The 23778-nt window shown below is 45.3% G+C and overlaps 1 protein-coding gene across 1 annotated transcript in view; it reads right to left on the reverse strand.

Annotated features, from left to right (window-relative positions):
- Positions 1-23778, reverse strand: part of LOC309519795 (alpha-tectorin-like) — a 93235-nt gene that overhangs the window by 54768 nt on the left and 14689 nt on the right. Inside the window, exons 4-8 of the mRNA XM_082200927.1 lie at positions 17702-17839; positions 15457-15622; positions 8397-8809; positions 5766-6339; positions 1991-2583 (exon numbers count right to left, since the gene is read on the reverse strand). Of these exons, the coding sequence (XP_082057053.1) occupies positions 1991-2583; positions 5766-6339; positions 8397-8809; positions 15457-15622; positions 17702-17839 (1884 nt within the window). The remainder of the gene's footprint in view (positions 1-1990; positions 2584-5765; positions 6340-8396; positions 8810-15456; positions 15623-17701; positions 17840-23778) is intronic.

The raw sequence follows: 23778 nt of genomic DNA on the forward strand, positions 1-23778 counted from the left end.
GTTAGGGGGCTCCCCACTCTCTTCCTACAGTCCTGACTGAAGTTGCCTAGAATTTCATATTTTACATTTATGATTTGACATTCAAACATAAAATACAAAAATTAAATATTGAATTATCTGAATTCTCCGACCTCCCTCCTCCCCTCTGTGGAGTCCACTAACAACATTTTCTTCTCCATCTCATACCATTTTCTATTTATCTATATAACTCAAATTTTAACCATAGTCAAAGTTGCCTAAACTTTCTGCTATTAATATATTTTTAAAACGGCATGTAAATTTCGCTCATGCAGATAACACCATCTCCCTCCCTCCCTCCCTCTCTCTATATCTGTCTTTTTAAGAGACACACAATTATTTTAACTGTGAGCAGCACAGCGTCAAGCTGAGGTTGTTTGATCACTCATGTAAACTCATTTTGTGTCTTCCGTCATTAGTGTTAACACTGCCTGATAAAATGCGTATCTGGGGGAGAATGTCAGCGGCGGGTGTAGCTAATGAGACACTCTGCATTTCCTATCACAGATGATCCTCCGTCTTGGCAGGATTAAGAAAAGAACCAACTCTTGTGTTCATCAGGCAGCCAGGACAGGGGGGCAGATGACACGTTCAGTATGAACACACTTGTTATTATTGCTAAGCATTGTTTTGCTGGCTTAGAAGACCTGCATCTTAACCACTGGCTCACATCTGAGTGGATATTAGCAAAAAATCACATATTTGCAGTACACAATGAGTGTTATAGTCAGTTCCACCAGAACTCTTTGCTCTGCTATGTCGGGCTGTGGATCTGTCCAGGCCAAGAGCGGGGAAACTTTGGGCTCCATGTGCCCGATCCAGGCTTGATTATTGTAACTCACTCTACGTGGGGCTGCCCTTGAGACTGACCCAGAAACTCCAGCGGGTGCAGAGTTCTGCGGCGAGACTCCTTACGGGGTCCTCACCATGGGATCACATTCACCTGGTGCTATACCAGCTGCACTGGCTACCGGTGGAGTACAGGGTCAGGTTTAAGGTGCTGGTTTTAACCTTTAAAGCCCTATACGGCCTAGGACCCTCGTACCTACGGGACCGCCTCTCCTGGTATGCCCCATGGAGGACCTTATGGTCTTCAAATAAAAACATCTTGGAGATCCCGGGCCACAGGGAGGTTAGGCTGGCCTCAGCCAGAGCCAGGGCTTTTTTGGCCGTGGCCCCACTCTGTCACAAGCGACTAGGGCCCTGAGGGTCTTGACATCTTTCCGCAGGGCCTGCAAGACAGAGCTGTTCCACCAGGCCTTTGGCCAAGGCACGGTCTGACCCTCTCCTTCTGTAACCCTCACAGAACTCTAGCCCAATGGTTGCCATTAATTTGATTCTGAATTGATTTTAGAATGCATTTCAATTAATTGACTGTTATTTTGTGTAAACTGTGCCACTTTTACTGTTGTTAGCCGCTGTGAGTCCCAGCTTTGGCTGGGGCGGGTGGGATATAAATAAAATTCTATTATTATTATTATTATTATTATTATTATTATTATTATTATTATTATTATTATTATTATATTATTATTATAATATTATTATTATTATTATTATTATTATTATTATTATAATATTATTATTATTATTATTATTATTATTATTATTATTATTATTATTATTATTATTATCAGGATCAGCCTTGCGGGCCACGTTTGACAAGTGGGCACAGCTGCCTACCTGTCAAAATCCATTGTGCTTACTCCGAGGCTTAAAAGTGAACCAGGAAGAGACCAGCAAAGTTTTTTCCACATCTCCCCATGCTTCCCCTTTAAGTCTCCAAGATCAGAGACTTAAAGATGGGAGGTGGGGAAACCCCCAGATTGCATTTAGGGGGCACATAAGTGGAGGACAGGGGGACTCAGAGCAGGACCCTGGGAGATCAGGGTTCAAATCCCCACTCAGCGCTGAAGTTCACTGGGTGACCTTCCACCAGGAGAATTTACTGAGCATTGATACAAGCCAGTACCTTGATTTCAGAGTTGTCTATGCCTCCAATTTTGACTTCCTGGCTGGCAATATGGATGATCAGGCTCCGAAGCCAGTCTGGACTTGATTCTGGTTTCTTTTTGCTTATGTCCACTTCCAGGAAGCTGGGTCTGTCCGGGCAGGTTTTGACCAGCGTGTAGGAGTTGTCTGGGGGGTAAGCGAATGTGACGCCGTCAAAGGTCTGCAGCACCTGATCCTGGGAGACCATACACAACGTCTCCCTCTTGGGATAGCAGCCCTGGTAGCCATTTTCCACGGCACAGACCTCTCCTTCTTGGCAGGAGGAGTTGAAGCAGGTGACCTCCCCTCCGTCCTCGCACCAACACTGCACCGTGCAGTCCACCGAGGCCCAGAACGACTCTCCGATGGCGTGGTACTGGCCGTCCACATCGCAGCCGCACTGGTGGATCGGGACGCACAGGTCTGTGCTGAGGACGTAGCCCTCGTTGCAGTCACAGCCCTCGGTGCAAGGAGAGGTGCAGGTCAAGGGGGCAGTGAGGTCCGAGCAGGTGGCCGGGCAGCTGCTGGTACACACAGAGTAGTGGCTGGACTCTGGACACTGCACAGCAGCAGCTGGAAGAAGCAGACAAGGGACATTGATGGATTTAGCCAGTTCATTTATTGCATTCATAGTCATTCATAGTCCACCTTTTTCTCCAAGGAGCTCACAGGTGGCACGCATGGTTCCTCTTCTTCCACACAACAATTCTGGAAGGTAGGTTAGGTTGAGAGTGAGTGACTGGCCTGGTGAGCTTCATGGCTGAGTGGGGATTTGAACCCTGGTCTCCCAGGCTGGAGCCCAACACTCTAACCACTACACCACACAGGCTGTCATTCAGCTTAAGAACATAAGAAGAGCCCTGTTGGATCAGGGGCCAATGGCCCATCTAGTCCAGCAACCAAATGCCCATGCAAAGCCCACAAGCAGAACCTGAGCACAACACCACTGTCCCCACTTGTGAGTCCCAGTGACTGGCATTCAGAGGCTCACTGCCTCTGACAGTGGAGATGGAACATAACCTTTATGGCCGGTAGCCATTCCTAGCTTTATCCTCCCTGATAGCTTCTGGGGTTGTGCTGTCTGGGGCTGATGGGAGCTGTGGTTGAGAACAGATGGTCTAATAACGCAACCGATCATTGCATCCTCTTAAGAGTCTCGTTCTGTGTTATGTCAAAATTGGGCTGACAGTGTGGCAGCCTTAGGAACTCCCTGCCACACTAGCACTCCTCTATTGCGTTCCTGGTGCCTGGTGAAGGAGTTCCCCTTTCAGCAAGCCTTCCAAGTGGAGAACTACGGTATATCCCCAGTTTGTACTTGTATGGGATTTAACATGAATTGCTGCTGTTGTTTTGAATTGTGTTTACATATTTAATTGTGTTTTAATCAGTACTATTTTTCTAGAAAAAAGGGTGCCAGAATGCACTGTGAATGCCTCCCTTGTTGTTTGATTCCCTTCCCCTCTTTATTTTTTCTTTTTCCCTTCTCCTCCTGTGATGAGGCTGCATTTTAATATTTCAATGTTTCAATATTTTAATGTTGTATTTTAATCTTGTTTTTATGTTGTATTCATTCAACTTGTTTTTATTATTGCTTGTTAGCTGCCCTGAGCCCAGCCTTAACTGGGGAGGGCGGGGTATAAATAAAAATTATTATTATTATTATTCTCTTAGAATGGCAAAGGCATCTGGCTGAGAGGTGCCGGAAATGAGTTCCAGTGAGCTCTGGCTGAAAAAAAGGCACATGTTTTATCATTGTTTCTAAATGTTTTTTTAAATGTGAAAACTGTGTTATTTGTGCAGGCTGGGTGACCTTTGAAGTCCCTTCCAACTCTGCAATTCCATGGTTCTATGATTATACTATGTGTATTGATTATATTGTTGATCACTTTGGAATGGCTCATGGGAAGCGATTCATAAATGACATTAATCATCATCACATCTGGAAGGCATCAGCTTTAATAAGGCTCTCTTAAGCTAGCAGATGGTTATACCTGAGACATGTATCAGTGCTAGTCCAACTCAGAGTAGACCCTGCCTGAAACCCTGGAGAGCTGCTGCCAGTCAGTGCAGGCTATATTTAGCTAGATGCATCAATGGTCTGACTCAGTATAAGGCAGCTTCCTATGGTCACAGTTCCTTTTCCTTTTCTGAGTTGGGCAGGTGCAAATCAAGATGAAGTCGGCTGAATGGTGCAGGTGACAAATGAGAGAGAGAGGGAGAGAGGCAAGCCAGTACAGATGCCCCCAATTTATCCAAGCCCCAAATGCCAGCCATAAATCCCGCCGTGTCTCTCACTCGAATTCAACGCGGGCACTTAAATTCCTTCCACCGACCCAGCATTGAATTCCACCCAGGGAGCAAAGAACAAGCTAGAGTGGTTTCGCTTCTGCTTGTCCTTTGCTCGCTGCTCCTTAGTTACTTCAAGTGTCCCTTTGTCTTTTCTTGGATTGTAAACAGGGAGAGGGCTGAATCAGCTTTCATGGCAACAATGCTTACTTGAATCCCAGCCCCTCTTGGATCTTCTGTGTTAAGCTCATTCAGTGTTTGGGTGGAGAGCTTTTTCCCCCTTTCCCCCCAGTGCTCCCACCAACGTTTCTTGAAGGCTGCTGAAACCACAGCTCTTCTCAGAAAGGGAATTCAGCGAAAGTTGATCTTACATTCCTTGCCCTCAAGCCTGGGTACAAGCAACTGCTCTGTCCTTGCCTCTCCTTTTCCTGTGTATGCTGTTAAGAGCCTTGTTGAGCAAAGGATTGTTACGATGTGTGCTGCTTGGAAGGGTGAATAACGAAGCAATATGGAAATGTCTTAAGTGAAGAAATCTAAATGTGCATCAAGGGCACTAGATCAGTTCGGTGTTAACATGCATGCCGGAGAATGGTGGGAGACTCCAATTCTCTTGTCAGCCTGTCAGTTTTTCTCCAAAAACACAGCGATGCTGATTGGGGACAAAGAAGGGCAGAGTGAAATCTGTGGAACTCACTCCCACAGGAGGCAGAGATGGCCAAGAGCTTTGTGGGCTTTACAAAAGGATTAGACAAATTCATGGAGGAGATGGCTAGCAATAGCTGTCTGCCTTCACTGTTGGAGGCTTTCTGCCTTTGAATTAACTTGGGGTCATAGATGGGCAAGGGACGCAGGTGGCACTGTGGCTTAAACCACAGAGCCTAGGACTTGCCGATCAGAAGGTCGGCGGTTCAAATCCCCGCGACGGGTGAGCTCCTGTTGCTTGGTCCCTGCTCCTGCCAACTTAGCAGTTCGAAAGCACCTCAAAGTGCAAGTAGATAAATAGGTACCGCTCTGGTGGGAAGGTCAACGGCGTTTCCATGCGCTGCTCTGGTTCACCAGAAGCAGCTTAGTCATGCTGGCCACATGACCCAGAAGCTGTACGCCGGCTCCCTCGGCCAATAAAGCGAGATGAGCGCCGCAACCCCAGAGTTGGCCACGACTTGACCTAATGGTCAGGGGTCCCTCTACCTTTACCTATGATGAGTAGGACTTAGTCGGAGACAATCCTTGTTTTGCACCAGTGGCCCTGCTTCTTCATCTTTTTACAAAAATAAATAAATCACAAATTGATGAGATGTGGAGAACTGAAATGAAGATTGGGAAAACGAGGAACTGAGAGAAGTGGAAATCAACAAATCTACCCATTCCTTGGGATGATGGGAGTTGTAGTCCAAGAACGGCCCCTGTTCCCATCTTGTTTGCTCCTTGAAGTTTGCATCTTTCTGAAGCTCCATTGTACACCCACTTACCGCATCCAGTCTGCGCTCTCCACTCTCCGATGGGGATCCCAAGGGCTTGGCAAACCAAGGCATAAGCCTGAATGGCTTGGCAGAGCCCTCCGGTGCCGTTATCTCGGATGCTACACAGGTCGTAAACACAGCTGTGGACAAAGGCTGTCGGGTCAACGATGGCGCCACATTCCCAGAGAGGACCTCCAGTTTTGTTGATAAAGCCACAGTGCTCGGGGCCAAAATAGAGGGACTCGGTCGCTGCATCGCAAAGGCTGCAGTTGTCTAAGCAGCCTGGGGAGCACTTCCATTCAGGGTGATAGACCCGCCAGCTTTCCCCCAGATCCAGCACTGACGTGGCCATTTTCCCATCCGAGCGCAGCACATCGTCCTCGGGGTTCTTGTTGTAGTTCCCGCAGAGACCACATGTGGCATTGATGTAGGAGCCTGGGACAGAAATAGCAGCATAATGGTCTCCATCGTAGGTCACTAAGAGGCCAAAGTCTGTTTCTACCGCTGTCGACAAACCACTCTGGTAGATTTTTATGGCCCCCAGTTCCAGGAAAACAGGTAGAGACATAACCAAGTCGTCTATCTGCAGGATGGGTACAAAATACAAAACATTGTTTGTTTTCTTTTATTAGAAATATATATAAATAGAGAGGAGGGGACATACGGAGAGGGAGCGGGGGGAAGAGGAGGGTCCAAAAAGTATTTATTTACTATTTTATAACAAACCTTCTGCTAACCTGACCATTATTATTTAATTATAATGGCTTGCATTCATTATTAAATGAATTAAGGAACCATCCCGCCAGCACAAAGATCTCTGCTTGTGCAACAGGGATTCCCCTCCCCCTCCCACTGCACCCACCCACCCCCTTCTCAGATCCACTCTGAAGAGTTGGGGGAACCCCAAATAGGTTTAGGGAGCACACAGTGGGGGGTGGGTAGCAAGAAAAGTCCCATTGCACAAGGGGAAATCCTGCTACTCATGGGAAGCTTACATAGGGCTGCATTTGATACAATCCAACATTATGAGTCACAAAGCCCCTCAAATTTATTAAGCACTGCCCAGAGATGCTATCCAGATGTGAGGGGGGGGGGGAATGCTGTAATCTGGAATTCAATCAGAAAGTTCAGTTTTGGATCCCACTATCCTAAAAGCAGGAATGACCTTGGGTGGTGAAGATGCTTTGTTCTCCAAACCACAACCTGGAGGTGTTCTGCTTCATAACTGAGTTGGTACCATCCAGCCAGAAAGATTGTAATGTGCAGCATATACGCTCAAGCATAGCAGTACATAGGAAGAGGTCCATTTACATCTTGTGTATAAAAGGGGTGACATTGAAGTGTGAAGGAAGATGTAACAGTGTATTTCTGAAGAACTTTAAAAACTTTGGGTGCGAGGTCTACTGGGAGCTAGGAAAAAGGCTCCTTCAACTTTATCTGGCCCAAAGGCCATCAGTTGACCACCCCTGTCTGAAAGGAGCATTCAGACAGCAGCTACACACACTTCTCAAGATGAACTGAAAACCACGTGAGATGCCATTTTCATGTCAGAATAAAAACCTAGAAAGGATAACCCCAGTATTAATGACGGAAGCCTACAAGGAACAGTGTTAAGTGGATTCTGAGCTAATATTTCATGTATTGCAAGCAGGTTTTGCTGCTTTACAAATGAAATATTTCTCCAAACAACCCTGATATTATTTGAACATCCACCTCCCTCTCCAACTGGCTGACTGACACCACTACAACCAGCACCACCAGCGTTCTTATTCCAGTGCCATTTTTCCTTTTCAAACTTCTTCCTGGTTAATTCCCAGCCAACAGAGGGTCAAATGTAGTGGTGTCATGGCATTATGTAGCCAATCAGAGCTGGATACATGACAACGTCTCTGAGGCTGTGCGAAACAGCTCAGGAAGCACTATCCTAACTTTGCAGTCCCTGAAAAATTGCCAAAAGGGTGGTGGTGGTGGTTGATTTTTGTTAAAAATGTTTGTGAAAATATCCCATTTTTTCAGTCTAGCTCTAGTTTTAAATGGGGTTGGAGGAGAAATTCAATACAGTTCTCTTTTGAAGATGAAGTGGCTTAATTCGCTCTTCCCAAAACAATGTGTGAACAGAAACACAACCATCCTTTGAAATTTGCACATCTCCAAATTTTGCAAAACATTTCTTCAGCCAAGTAATATGCACACAATGCATATGATTGAGTAAAGTGTGCATAAAATAGCATGTATTAGTGAAAATATCATGTAAAAATGCATTATATTAAGCTAAACTTTTCTGTGAACTGCCCTGAGACCTCCGGGTATAGGGCAGTATATAAATTCGAAGAAGAAGAAGAAGAAGAAGAAGAAGAAGAAGAAGAAGAAGAAGAAGCAGCAGCAGCAGCAGCAGCAGCAGCAGCAGCTTTGCAAATAAGTTTGCATTGGGAGAAATCCACTCTAAAATGCTGGTGAATTTTTGTGACTTAAAACAAATAAATCACAAAAGAAGTGGAAATGTGGAGAGCTGATCCTTAAGACTGGAAAAGTGAGAAATTGAGCGAAACCAAAATTGATGTATTCGCTGGTCCCTAATTTTAAATGAATTAAGGACCCTTAATTGAATTTTCTCCCCATACTGAAAAAATTGACTCTCACCATAATTTTCCCAAAGCTGCCTTTGGGGATGATTATCTTGTGCGAATAAACCTCAACAGAGATGTCCTTTAGCCAGGAAACAGAAGAGCCACCTCGATTCTCATTCTTGGCTTCCACGCTAAAGAAAGGGAGGATGGATCCTGGCCAACACTGCCTGGCTAGGAGGTAGGAGCAAGAACCCTGGAAATGGAAGAGGAAGCCATCGAAAGTGTGGTAGTGAGGGTCCCCGAAGACCACACAAGTGCTGCTTTCCACTGGCACACACTGGTAGAACTTATCCTTTGGCTCACAGAGTTCGTAGGGGCCGCAAGACACCTCCTGGCAAAATATCTCATTGTTGAAATCCAGGCAACGACATTTGATGGAGCAGTTTGCGCTTTCCCAGAATATTTCTCCTTGACGGAGAAACTGGCCTAAAAGAATAAGAACAAGAACAAGAACAAGAAAAAGAATCAGCCCATTTTGTAGCAAAGATCTGGATGCAACAATGTTTTACTCCGAGTAAATCAATTTTAAACACACACACACTTCAAATGATAGCAATCCTGAATTGCAAAAGCTGCTTGAATTTAGTAGGTGTCACTTCTACATTCATAGCATGAGAAGACGAAAACTCAACATGTTCAAATCGCAGTGCATTGACCACAATTAAGCTCCGACAAAGTCTTCTGGCACCAACAAATTACTACACCCGTGCAGCGTGAATTACATCTCAAATATGCCACCGCTGCTGTAACTGAATTCTAGTAACAATTGGGTGAGTTATGTTTGCAACTCAAGGGGCATTAATTTGCAATTGCTTAGTTAGGCTCATTTTCCTCCAATATGAATTAGCAGTAATTAAACATCAAGCAGCATAATTTTGAAGCAACAATACTTCATGATAGACACGGCATTACAGAAAATAAACCACTGTGTGTGTGTGTGCTTATCTATAATACAAAATTTTGAATTCCTTACATCAGGGGTGGGAGATGTTTTTCAGCCTGAGGGCCACATTTACTTCCAGACAAACCTCTGGGGGAGATATGCTAGTGGTGGGTGGAGCAACGAAGTTGAATTTTACCTTTGCACAGTAGGCCAGTTTCCACACATACCCACACACATCTCTGTTTGCCATCCAAACAAGTAAGAAATACTTGGGGATTCTAGATTCTGCTGTCCGCAGGTTACTTGATTCGGGTTGGAAAACCCTCCCTTTGATTAGGTTATCCAAGCCTTTTCCTCCTGGCACATGCCCCAGGTGAATGAAGAAAAGAGTGGCAATTGTAATTTTGGTAAAGGCCACCCCCCTGCTGAACGTCATTGGTCAGGCGTGGATACACTCTCTTCCCACACCTATTTTCACATGGACACACTGTGGGATAACGCAGAATCAATTTTCAGAATGAAACCAGTGTGGCGATCGCACAGGGTCCCTGGACATTTGACGGTCTATTGATCCCTGTGCCACCACTGTGGTTGCTTCCCCGCTGCCACCAACCCGTTTCTCTCGGGTACACACAGAGTCCAGACAGTTGTTAACATTAAACCAAATAAACAAGTTTATTTTATAAGCATTATCAAGTTTATGGTTTCAGATAATTTTTCTTGTCAGTTTCTTAATCTTAGTTTCTTTACCGGCCTATACCTCCCTAATAACTTCTAACTGATTACCCCAACTGTCTATCTGACTCCTCTTAACAGATTCTCTCACTCTCTCACATCAAACTATCCCAACCCACAGACTTATCTTCCCTCTCTCTTCTCTAACACCAGACTCCCCAACAACTCCAACTCCTCCCCTTGGGTTCCCACTGGCCAATCACTTCACACTCATTTAACCCTTTCCTTATGACCCAGCATGATATCACACACACAGGAAGGCAAACGCCACAACCAGCTTTTCAGGGGCAAAGAAATATGCAATAGTTGTAGGTTGTGTATGGTCTGCAATAGCTAAAACCAGTACTCAGCCTCCATTAAGTCTAGAATAAAGTGTGTCTGCAGCTGAAGTTCCCTTGTCATTTCCACCATATTGAGCTTGGGTCATTGCCTGGGCACCATCCAGACTCTGGTATAGGGCTCACTAGCTTTGCTTTAGGTATCTCTGCCTCTCAACCTGCCTGTTCCTCCTTTATCTCCCTCCATCCATGCTTCCATGCCTGCCAGTTTCCCCATCTGTTGGCTTGCCTTCATCCTCATCCCAACCCACTCCTGCCCCTGAGCTTTGGACAGGCTTCCCAGCTCAGCTTCTGGCTTGCAGTCACCTCTGCCTCCAGGCTGACTCTCTTGTCTGTGGGTCAGCCCTGGGGCTCCCCAATCCAACATGGCCAGATGGACAGACGCATGTTCTGTTCCCTGCAGTGTGCAGACAGGTGGCAGAGAAAGAATATTCTCAGACCTGTGGCAGAGAAGGGATATATGCTCTTTTAAATTCCTAAACCGCTAATGCTATAATCTCCCTGCACTCAAGTCCCTGTGGGGTGGCAGAGATAGTTTTGGTCCTGTTTATACTGATGCTCACACACACATTATGCAGGGAGGCCTGTTAACGCATCTGAGATCCATAATTCAGGAGCCGGGGAAATGTTTGATCAGCCATAGCATCTTTTCAAGGCGATGGCATTTCCAACGGAGTGTGCAGGAGGGGCTCGCTTGTTATCAGCTAGCATGTTGTGTTTGTAAAGATAAGGTTAATAGGATCCCTATCAGTGCTGGTATTTTAAAAATCTAGCACAAGAGGACCATAACTTAATAGAAAAGTAGTAATGAAGTGGTGGCGGCCTTGTGGCGTGGTTCTTGTTGTTTTGATTCATCTGTTAGTTGCAAATTACGTGAGCACAATCTGCACATTTTCTCTGTTAGCTGCAAATTGTGAGAAAGCCTCAGTGTCTCAGGACATGCTGGGGCAGATAAAGAATGGATGGGGAACAGTGGTGATTGGTGTCTGTTGGGACTGGGAGGGTGCAAGGCCAGGAGGCCACCTGTAGGTGGAGCCAGAGGCAATATCAGGAAGAGCCAAATGATTCTAGTTTTGTCCCCATCCTCCTCCTTCCTTCTGGGTTCTACAAGGACAACACAGAGATTAAGGAGAAGGAAGATGACAGCCTGGGATTGTCCCAGGAGGGTGGGAGCTGGCTGAGACCAAGCGGAGATTGCCCAAATTTTATAGACTGCTTCAAAGCACAGAGCCAACCTACATGGTAAAAGCAAAATAAAACACAGAAACAGAAGCTCATAAAGCCCATCCAATGAACTCTTAAACAATAAAGCGATCCATAGAAACTAATATAAAAACTGATGCTCTGTGGAGGCCTCTGTTGATGTTCGTGGCTCATTTGTGGCCCTCTGGCTGTTGTTAGACTGCAGCTCCCATTGGCTCCAGCCAGCTTGCCCAACGCTCAAGGATGCTCAGACAGTAGAACATGAGACTCTTATTCTCAGGGTTGTGGGTTCGAGCAATACGTTGGGCAAAAAAGATTGCAGGGGGTTGGACTAGATGACCCTTGTGGTCCCTTCCAACGCTACAGTTCTATGATTCTATGATGTGAGCCCAGCCATATCTGGAAGGCCACAGGATCTCCACCGCTGCTATAAAGGGAAGTGCCCTGGGATTCATTGCTGCTTTCACTTCAACAGACTGACCTGGCTGGCGTTTCCCATTAATTGCTACTACCAGAGATAAGAAAGGAAGTGAGAGAACAATGCAACCTACTAGCATTAAATGAGATCATTTTTTTTTTTATGTAGGAGGCTCTTAGCGGTCTCCACTGCATTTGTCCTTTATTATCTGACAGGTTAAGATAATGACTGTAAGGTACTCTGCGCTAATTAACATCAACATTACCAGCGAGAATGAACAAATATTAACAAATTATGACAATTCACTACCACGCTCTCATAGCTTATTGCTCTCCCTGCCATCCCTTCAAACTACAGTTCCTACAATTCCTTCAGGAGGGTCACCTCAGGGATGCAATAAATTCCTCCAAGCAATTTCACAGAACCTTTCAGCTCCCCTTGTAATTCCGTGGGTGTTCTGCCTGAGTAGGAATTTACTTTAAGTTTCTCAGTTTAGGATGAAATGTGATGACAACCCCAGTTAGGTAAAGGTAAAGGGACCCCTGACCATTAGGTCCAGTCGTGACCGACTCTGGGGTTGTGGCGCTCATCTCGCTTTATTGGCCGAGGGAGCCGGCGTACAGCTTCCGGGTCATGTGGCCAGCATGACTAAGCCGCTTCTGGCGAACCAGAGCAGCGCACGGAAACGCCGTTTACCTTCCTGCTGAAGCGGTACCTATCTATCTACTTGCACTTTGAGGTGCTTTCGAACTGCTAGGTTGGCAGGAGCAGGGACCGAGCAATGGGAGCTCACCCCGTCACGGGGATTCGAACCGCCAACCTTCTGATCGGCAAGTCCTAGGCTCTGTGGTTTAACCCACAGCGCTACCCGAGTCAACAACCCCAGTTAAACAGGCTTAAAAGCAGAGATATGCTTGTAGCACAGATGTGGCCTGCTCTCTTGCACCATTGTAAGCAATGAATAAGGTTCATTGTTCATGCACAGGTGTCAAGGCAGGGACGTCCCTCCCGCCCAGGACTAATCTTACCTTAGAGTTATCCAGGTGATCTTTGGCAAACTGCTATTCTCTCGGGGCCCAGGCTGCAGTAGGGAGACTATATTGGCCTGCTTCACATGGTTGTTGTAAGACAGCCTTCCTCAGCAAGCTGCTCTCCAGATGATTTGGACTACAGCTGCCATCAGCTCCAGCCAGCACAGCCAATAGTCAGGAAACATGGGAGTTGTAGTCTAAACCAGTGTTTCCCAACCTTTTTTGGGCAAAGGCACACTTGTTTCATGAAAAAAATCTCGAGGCACACCACCATGCCAGATGGGGAAAGGTCACTTTTTACTTATGTAAAAAAAAAATAAAAAAATAGTAACAGCATAGAAGGTAATGGTTAGGCTAGCATCCCTCTTCCAAATATGCTAGGTTTTTATTTGCAGGGACTGTTCTACATGGGAAAGCATTCAGCACTGTCATTCTCCCATCTGCCATCTGAATTGGTACTATTCGGGGTCAACTTACTCTGCTGCATGTGTAGATAAAAATGGCACCAAGTGTGGGGGAGGGGGCAGAACAGGTTTCAGATACAGGATATTAAGCATACACGTACTTCAGATTGAACTGGTTGCTTGCTTTGCAAGTTTTCATTTCCCAAATGACTGCCTTGGCAAGCGCAATACCTACCAGGCTCAACGCCGGCCCCGCGCTGCCGCTTCCCGCGCTCTCAAGGACCCGGGAGGAGGAAGGCATGAAGGCAATCCCGAAGGCGCGAAAACCTCGCGCATGCGCAGGCCTTCCGCCTGCGACAGCCCAGTAGGCCGGCCGAAGCGAGCGGCGATGGGATGTGGGAGGGAGCTTGCTCGCCGCCCCGCGTGTGCCTATGTGGGGCACGTTACAGCCCCGTGACGTCAGCGCCATGCAGACAGCCAGCCAGGCAGGCAGACGGCGAGAGCCACGTGCTGGGCGGCCTCTCCTCGCCTCCACCGCCCCGCCTCTCGTCGCCCGACTCGCCCGCCTCCCTCCCACGGCACACCAGGCAACGTCTCGCGGCACACTAGTGTGCCGCGGAACACCGGTTGGGAAACACTGGTCTAAACCTTCTGAAGGGCACCAGATTTGGTGGGAGGGTGTTTTAAGGTTTGTGGGACTGGTGCCATAACTTTCTGTTTTTGAGCACTAGGAAGAAACATTGACACTCAACAACTCCATTGGATCTTAAATTTCTCTTAGCAGGGTGACGTGTCATTGGATCTCTATCATCTATATCTATCTATCTATCTATCTATCTATCTATCTATCTATCTATCATCTATCTATCTATCTATCATCTATCTATCTATCATCTATCTATCATCTATCTATCTATCTATCTATCTATCTATCTATCTATCTATCATCTATCTATCATCTATCTATCTATCATCTATCATCTATCTATCTATCATCTATCTATCTATCTATCTATCTATCATCTATCTATCTATCATCTATCTATCTATCATCTATCTATCTATCTATCTCTATCCATCTATCTATCTATCTATCTATCTATCTATCTATCTATCTATCTATCATCAACTATCTATCTATCATCTATCTATCTATCTATCTCTATCCATCTATCCATCTATCTATCTATCTATCTATCTATCTATCATCTATCTATCTATCTATCTATCTATCTATCTATCTCTATCTATCTCTATCTATCTATCTATCTATCTATCTATCATCTATCTATCTATCTCTATCTATCTATCTATCTATCTCTATCTATCTATCTATCTATCTATCTATCTATCTATCTATCATCATCTATCTCTATCTATCATCTATCTATCTATCTATCTATCTATCTATCTATCTATCTATCATCTATAGATTTGTGTATTTGGGGTTGTTTTACCCTAGGTTTTTAATGTGTTCTGTGTCCTTTTATTTGTAAGTTGCTTTGATTTTCATTATTTGAACAAAAAAGAAAGAAAGAATAAATAAATATAATAAACAAATACAATAAACAAATATTTAATATGCATGGTGAGTTTTGAACGCATATGTCAAACATTGCCTGGTTGCAGAGGCTGCCTGCCACAGGAGGTATTCATTGCTGCAAAACACTGCCCGAAACACTGACAGTCAGTGTAGTCAACAGTGTAGTCTCTTTCAGCTTCTGCCTTCTGGAAGAAGATACAGGGTTATAAAGACTAAGACTAGTCTGAGAAACAGTTTCTACCCAAATGTGATTTTGGTTTTAAACGCAGTATAAGGAGTCTCTATAGGAGTATATTGTATTTAAAAATGAGGTATCAGGGTTTTTAGGGGGCTAACCAGGTTGGGATAGCTGGGATAGCAGGCTTGTTGGTTTTTGAATGTCTTATGTAGATTTTTCAATTTCGTTGTTCTGTATGGGACAATGACAATAAAGATATTGTATTGTATCATATTTTGCTGCCTGGATCAAAAGTTGGAAACAACATAAAGTGGGATTTTTTTAAAAAAATATTGCTTACCTCTAAAACTGCACCCGTTGGCTGGGTCAATTTCCCTCCCATCAATTCTGAACACCCAGCGGCCCGGCACATTGACGTTGGTTGTGTCTTCTATGTTGGCTATATCTGGGGTCCTGGAACCAGGTATGCTGAAAAAGTTGGTGCTATTTCCACCGTTGAAGCCAGCCTACAATACATAGGGGAGAGTGGGGCGGGGAATGAGTAAAAGGCTGCAGCCATGGTTGGCCCACCCATGAGGAAGGTGAGGTGGTTGCCTCAGGCAGCAAATCCAGCCTCTACTGCAGCGGCATTTTATGCTATTTTGTTCCTTTTAGATCACAGCACATCCCTGTGCTTTGCTCATAAAACTCACCAGGGTTAATATCAGCAGTGTTACAACTATGTTTTCTGTGCCTGGCGTTCTATTGTATGATGCAGTTGTTAGTAATTTTATTGCTGTGGTTTTCGGGGGGGGGGGTTGTACTTATTTTGGACATCTTCACAAAGTTTCCTTCTGAATATTGGTCACTGGCCGTCATCAAGAGATAGATGAACTGATTAATGGAACTCCCTGTTAGGATATAGTTCCATTCCACCTTACAAGGGACAGGCATGACTATTGTGTGTCACATGCCTGTTTACATTTCCAGCACAGTCTGCTGGGAACTTCCGTTTGTATATAGCTTTTGTGTTACTGCTGTTTTGCTGGAGACGAAGGGAAGCAGACAGGGAAGTTTGTTCCTGAACTGTGCTGAATAAAATGCTGTACATTATGCTTACACATTTTTCTGTCCGCCGCTTCTGCTGTGAGAAGATTTACACACTCTGCTGACAGAGCGTGCACGGGTCTCTAAACGTATCTGAGGCTCGTGTTGCTGACCGATGCTGTTCCAAGGGAGACCGGTGATCGTGATCGTTCGGCTGCCGGCCGGTGGCTGGAGCCAGCTGGGGGCCTGCCTGATGTCCCCATCTCCCCGGAAGCATCCCAACACTCCCATCAGTAGTGATGACGAGTCCTGATCCAAAACACCCAGAAAGCAATGCAGTGGGGAAGGCAGGTGCAACCTTTTGTGAAGGTACGCTTTGTCAGCTGGGCGGTTATCTTCAGTTGACAAGCGTATGCATAAGCATGTGTGATACACACACACTTGGGCACCGAGTGGGGGAAATTGCAAAATGCAGTGGAAAATGGCAAGTGCAATAAAAGTAGAGTCTCTGGAAATTCAAGGAGAGCTTAAGTGGGGGAAATAAACACAGCAACTATTCATGAAAGTGGTGGCCCACAATATGCCTCCAATGAAGTGGGCTTCATCTTCTAGCATCTATCATACAGCTTATGGTGGAACAAATTCGTTAATCTTTCAGTGCTACAAGACTGCTGTTTTTTGCTGCAACAATCCTCTGGAATAAGAACATAAGACGAACCCACTGGATCAGGCCAACAATGGTCCATTTAGTCCAACATCCTGTTCTCACAGCAGCCAATCAGATGCTTGTGGGAAACTCTCAAGCAGGAACCAAATGCAGGAACCTCTCTTCTTCTGTGGCTTCCAACAACTGCTATTCAGAAGCATTTTTATCTCTGTGCTGAAGCAAACACTGAACTTACAGGAAAAGGCCATGGCTCAATGGAACAGCAGCTGTTATTGTGCAGAAGGTCCTAGGTTCAATCGCCATCATCTGCAGGTAGGGCTGGGAATATCCCCTGCTTGAAACCCTGGAGAGCTGCTTCCAGCCAGCATGGACAATATTGACCTACATGGGCCAGTGGTCTGGCTCGGTCTGTTTCTTTGAACCACACTCTGAACTGTGAATAGTGACTCTGCCATTCTGTTCCTATTGTGATTCCTATTTCAGGTTTGATGAGCCATAGAGGAATGGATGGACAGACGGATGGATTCAGCTCTTCCTTCAACTCCTTTACTTCTCCCCAACTCCACAGTGCCATATCTATCACTAAGATCTTTGCCTCAGGGCAAGGCACAGGCCCACTTTTCAAAATGGGCCCTGCCTCCTGTTTCCTCAGGCTGAACATAGCCTCTGGGCCTTGAAGGGGAGGAGGAAAGGAACATGTCCCTTCTTCTCAACTCAGATGCTACAGGTGGAGAAATAGGCAACATGACCCCTCTCTGGAACTTGGGACCCTTTTTTTGGGGGGGGGGGTTAGATACTATTCTCTACACCCACAGAGCTGCCTGATTTAGGTGCCAGGCACCAAAATGGTCACTGGAGAAGACAGCCTAAGGAGAGAAACTCAAGTTCCTACCTGAGCCATCACACCACCAAGGCCTGTCAGAGGGTCTCCTCCACTTGCAGTCCCTGTGGTCCAGTTGATTTCCTCATAGTTGAAGATGGCAAATGAGGATGTTCCATCTGAGACCAGGAGAGCCTGGAAGGTGTTCACCTGTTTGAAGCACAAATGCTTGTTTTAGACAGTGAGATAAATGTTTCCCTTTGGCCAGGCTTTTCCTTCGAGTTTGAATAATTTCTCCAAACAATTTAAAAATATATAAACATATAAGTGCAACTTTTTAATTTATGAAATTAGGGCACAACTTCTTAAGCACACCAAATTTCAATATTTTCTTTTCTAGTTCCTAAAAGCCCAACAGCACCTTTAGTTGACTGAAAACATTTAGTACTGAAAACATTTAAATTGGGATATTATCTTGACATTTTGTAAGCAAGACAGAGCAGAGCAAAGAATTAGTCAGCTCCCCCCCAATGCACACACTGAATTTTCGTTCCGCTGTTGATTCAACCTCAACAGATGTTTCTCCAACAAAAATATCTTAATTTACCTGTTTTGTACTTTGTATGTCCTATAGATGGCAGTGTTAGAATAAGCACTGAAAAACATGACTAAAACTTTGTTCTGGAACTTCTGGTATCAGCCTTCCCACCATCACATTTTTATCCATACAAGCGTTATCTTATTCGGTTACCTTCCCTATTCAGATAGTATAATAATGCAAACCCTGGCTTTTTTAGAACAGTAAACAGGATTTTGCACCAAAACCTAGGCAACAGAATATGTTGGCCATTGATTTGTTTGTTTATTTAAGTTTAGAAGACCTTCCTACTTGGGAAAGAAAAAAAAAGGGCCTGGAAATTAATCTAATAGTGAATAGATTCCAAAGCCACAACCAGGAGAGGCTGGCCTGGCCTGAATGTGCTAATAATAATAATAATAATAATAATAGTAATAATAATAATAATAATAGAATAGGACATCCCTATTTTCATTGGAGGGTATGCAACTTAAGTCTGAGAAGTTTCAACGATTAAAACAAATGCTATATTAGATAGGCACGGAAATGCTTCAACTGCAATAAGCCCATTGATAGTCTATGTGGTTTGCCCCAGTAGTATGCTAAAAAAAACACAAGACTGGGCTGTCCACAATGTGTGAGTTAAAAGGTGGTGGCAGTAAGCGTAGCTGTCTGGATCTGTCCCCCTGGGACTTGTCTCACTGGGATGCAGAGTGGTCAGGCTAACGAATCAATGCCTGTTAAAGCTGCTTTAAAGTCTCCTCATGCAATTGGATGTTCTAGATACAAAATCACAGAATATTAAAATAGTCCAGCAGATGATACATCAAACGGCAGCCGCTCAGAGCCGCATGCTCAACCAGAGTTAAAGTAGCTCCGCTTCGGAGAATTAAATGCATGAGATTCCAATTTACATCGGGTCGGGATACTGCCCAGTGCCTGGAAGAGGCCCAATTTCAAAGCAATTTTGGCAGTGTGTAACTTCTCCTTTTATGGCCCCTCCATGACATGTGTTTTATAGAACCTCCTATTTCAACCACCATAAAAGTGGGCCCAGCAGACCAGCTCTCTCCTCCCTCCGGCCGGCATCCTTAATTCCCCTGACTTTAATGGAATGATTAAACCAAGAACCAATTTGGCCCAATAAATCTAAAACCCACAGTAGTGAACCAAATGCTCCTCTTAACTTATGAAGCCATTTCCCTTGGCTTGTATTTTTGGGTGGAAAGGTGGAGAATGAGTTGGGTGTCTGGCTTTTACAGCCCATCAGTTGTTGATGATGATGTTTTTCAGCCCAATCAATACATACACTGATGTTTGTCCAACCACTTTCCGGTATGATAAGGTAAGCACTAAAAAAGAGAGAGTTTTCCTCCCCCACCCCCTTTATTTTTTTAAAAAGAGACACCATCCTTCAATGTCCTTCAGAAGATGTGTTCGGACAAAGGTGAGATCTGGACCAGGGATGACATGTTTGCAGCTGAACAAAGTCCCCCCCCGCCCAATTTCACAGTCACATTGACACTATACATTTAAAGCACATGATGTCTCTCAAAGAATCCTTGGAACTATAGTCTACCTCTCGCAGAACTGCATTTCCCAGCGCCCTTAACCAACTATAATTGGTTTTGGGGATGGAAGGTGCTTTCAATGCATGGTGTAAGATGTGGTGACCAGCAGGGCTTATTCCCCAATAACTGTGAATAATAATAATAATAATAATAATAATAATAATACCTTTATTGTCAATGTACAACCTGTGTACAATGAAATTCCAGGCTTAGTTGCAATGAACTTCAGCTGGATCATGTTCAATTTATATTACTGATCTCATTTATTGTTATATACCACCTTTTCCACTCAGCAGACCCACAACATTCCCTTCCATTCCCCAGGCTGGAACACCACAGGGAAAACTCAGCTGCGCTCTGCTTCCAGTTTATCAGCTCCAGCCCTTGTGCTTGGAGCTGTCAAGCGCTGCCAGGGCTCAAACTGGGAAGCTTTGCATCTCTGTGCAGCTGGGGTGAGTCACTGAACATCAAGGGTGCAACATCGTGCAATGAGGTACCCTCAGGTCCTGGGGCTGACTCCAGCCAGCCAACTGGACAATGGATCTTCCTCATTTTCAGCAGCCTGGGCTCCAGCTGGGAGGGGCCATTTGGCTCTGCCAGGCAGTAGCACTGAAGGAAGAAACCAACCCAAGCCCCAGCACCATATCCAGGCCTGAACCACAGCTTGAGGAGAAGAAGAAGAAGAGTTTGGATTTGATATCCCGCTTTATCACTACCCTAAGGAGTCTCAAAGCGGCTAACATTCTCCTTTCCCTTCCTCCCCCACAACAAACACTCTGTGAGGTGAGTGGGGCTGAGAGACTTCAGAGAAGTGTGACTAGCCCAAGGTCACCCAGCAGCTGCATGTGGAGGAGCGGGGAATCAAACCCTGTTCACCAGATTACGAATCTACTGCTCTTAACCACTATACCACATTGGCTGTCATCAGCTCAGTGACTCTTGAGTCAGGGACTTCTGAACGGGGACCTCCAGGGTCTATACCCCAGGCCAGCATCTTCCCTGCCCAAGGAACCAATTTCCCCTGTGGCAGAGACCACATTGTCAACACAGGCAACAATTGTGGAGGGAAGTGTCAGAAAGGAGGAGGAGGTGGAGTTCTGGGCCCCAAACCAATGGCTTGCCCTTTTTAGGATCTTCCACTTCTCAAAGAAAGTGCAGAGCCTGGGAAGGATGATCTGGCCCTGGAAACAAAACAGCCTTTAGCCCACTGTTGGACTTTGTTGGAATACTTTGCTTTCTAGGGGATGCATCCAGCATTTTCTGAGTGCCAGCACAAGGGTTCTTGCAGATGAGTATTCATGTTGAGCAACAGAAGAATCCAATGCAGCAGTTGCGCTATCGGTAACTCATTACGCAACAGATTGTGAAGTCTATTGCACAACAGAGTCACCAGAAACCTGCTTATGAGTTTTCTTTCAGGACACCATTCTGCAAGGGTACAAACCAAAACCTTTTGACGTTGGGGAAAAGGCAATGTTGCTACAAGTTCCACTGAAAGGGATGAATGTCACCCTCCTCCCCCGCCTTAAGTGTCCACATTCTTTTATATTGTGTATGTAAATCTTCAGTGTCTTTTCCTCGCCGTTTTGTGTGAAGGATGGTGCCGTTCAAAACAAATTGCACTGCGCCGCAAATGCAATTCCCTCTCCCCAAAACAATCCATGCTTCCTCAACCTTGCTGCCTCCTCCAGACGTTTTGAATTGAGCGAGAATGAGATTGGTAAAGGTCGTTTCAGGAAAGGCAAAGAAGCACGAAGGAGCATGCCCTTTGGTTGCAGCTGATTTGAAAGTGTTGCTTCAGAGCACAGCCACAGTTTCCCAGTGGAGACAGCAGGGGAAACAAAGCAACAACATCTGCCCCCCCCGGAAAACAAAACCGTGGCCCTTCTTAGTGGGGGCATCTCATAATGTTTTATTTGGGTATCATGTAAGTTGATCAGGTTTAAAAAATGGTTGAAAGGTAGGGTAAAGGTAAAGGTAAAGGTAAAGGTAAAGGGACCCCTGACCATTAGGTCCAGTCATGGCCGACTCTGGGGTTGCGGCGCTCATCTCACTTTACTGGCCAAGGGACCTGGCGTACAGCTTCTGGGTCATGTGGCCAGCATGACTAAGCCGCTTCTGGCAAACCAGAGCAGCGCACGGAAACACCATTTACCTTCCTGCCGGAGCAGTACCTATTTATCTACTTGCACTTTGACGTGCTTTCAAACTGCTAGGTTGGCAGGAGCTGGGACCAAGCAACGGGAGCTCACCCTGTCGCGGGAATTCAAACCGCTGACCTTCTGATCAGCTAGTCCTAGGCTCTGTGGTTTAACCCACAGTGCCACCCGTGTCCCTATAAAGGTGTATTTGGTCAAATACCTGACCAGAGCTCAATGGTAGAGGATATGCATTGAAAGCTGAGGTTGCTGAAGAAACCAGAGACCATCTTGGCAGTGAGTCCTGGAAGACCTGCTCCCTGCCTTGCAGGCCTTTTCCCAACTGGCCTGGGAAGGGAGGGCCTGGACTGACTCCAGCTACAAAAGCTGAGGCCACAGAACAGACTCTTGGGCCGTGGTGTTGTTTACAGGGGGCGTTGTTGGGGCAGGGCATTGTTGCTGTTATTTTTTTATATCTTTATTTTATAACTTGTGATTTCTATGGAAATAGTTCCTTTCAGATGTGTATTGTATTTTTTTGTCTTGTTTACTGTTTATAATTACTTTTGTTATGTTGTAGTTACAGGCATCCCCCCACTAACGTGGGGTTTATGTTCTGGGTTCCGTGCACATAACTGAAATAGCGTAAAGGGGGGAGCACCTTTAATAGGGAGGGCATGCAGGGAGGAGAGAGAGAGAGAGAGAGAGAGAGAGAGAGAGAGAGAGAGAGAGAGAGACTCACATGTGTTGCTGCCTGATGGGCCTTCCCTCACTTGGGGCTGCTGCTCCAAGCCTTCTCTCCAATCCCTCGCATTACAACAACTGAGTGACCAAGAGCAACTTCCCGAGCAAGGGAAAGCACAGCTTTTCAATCAATTTATTTATTTCGCGGCGACCTGCATAAAAGCAGTCGCACGCAAGTTGAACGTGCATAACTGGGGGAATGCTTGTATGTGGTTTTTTCATGTTGTAAGCTGCCTTGAGCATGTTTGGAACTGTGGAAAGGCAGCATACAAATAACAATATGTACGTTTGTTATGTATGTAGATGGTCCCAGGTTCATCCCCTCCTTTATTTATTCGCTATAGGCGGTTACAGAAGCATCACACAGCACCTCATGCAAGCTTGCTCTGGGTCTATTTTAGTATTCAGTTAATCACTAATATAGTATATAAATTACTGAGATTAACAAAGTAGAGTATTTTTTTTATTAGTGTGGGAAAATGTTTTGCCTCCCACTTTCATCAGCTGCCAAAACATTTTGCCACATTGATAAAAAAAGATGCTTTGCGAATCACAATAGCAAGCACACAATATTTGTATTATATTTGTGTTTTCCACGCAACAATATAAATAAGTGGCTTACGAGATACATACATACATATATATATATAACAACTTAAAACCTACAGTAATGCAATCAAATGTGATGCGGCATAAAAATCAGAGTCAAAATTACTATCGGGATCAAAGAGTGGAGAATAGAACATAAGAGCTAGAACAGATAGAAAAGGTCACAACAAGATTTGAAAGATGGGTGGGGGTTTGAAAGGTCCTTAAAGGTAAAGGTAAAGGGACCCCTGATCATTAGGTCCAGTTGTGGCTGACTCTGGGGTTGTGGCGCTCATTTCGCTTTATTGGCCAGTCATGTGGCCAGCATGACTAAGCCGCTTCTGGCGAACCAGAGCAGCACACGGAAACGCCGTTTACCTTCCCGCTGGAGCAGTACCTATTTATCTACTTGCACCAGCGTGCTTTTGAACTGCTAGGTTGGCAGGAGCAGGGACCGAGCAACGGGAGCTCACACTGTCACGGGGATTCAAACCGCCGACCTTCTGATCGGCAAGTCCTAGGCTCTGTGGT

This window comes from Podarcis vaucheri (genome assembly GCF_965113315.1).
Source record: "Podarcis vaucheri genome assembly, chromosome: 15".
Lineage (NCBI taxonomy): Eukaryota > Metazoa > Chordata > Lepidosauria > Squamata > Lacertidae > Podarcis > Podarcis vaucheri.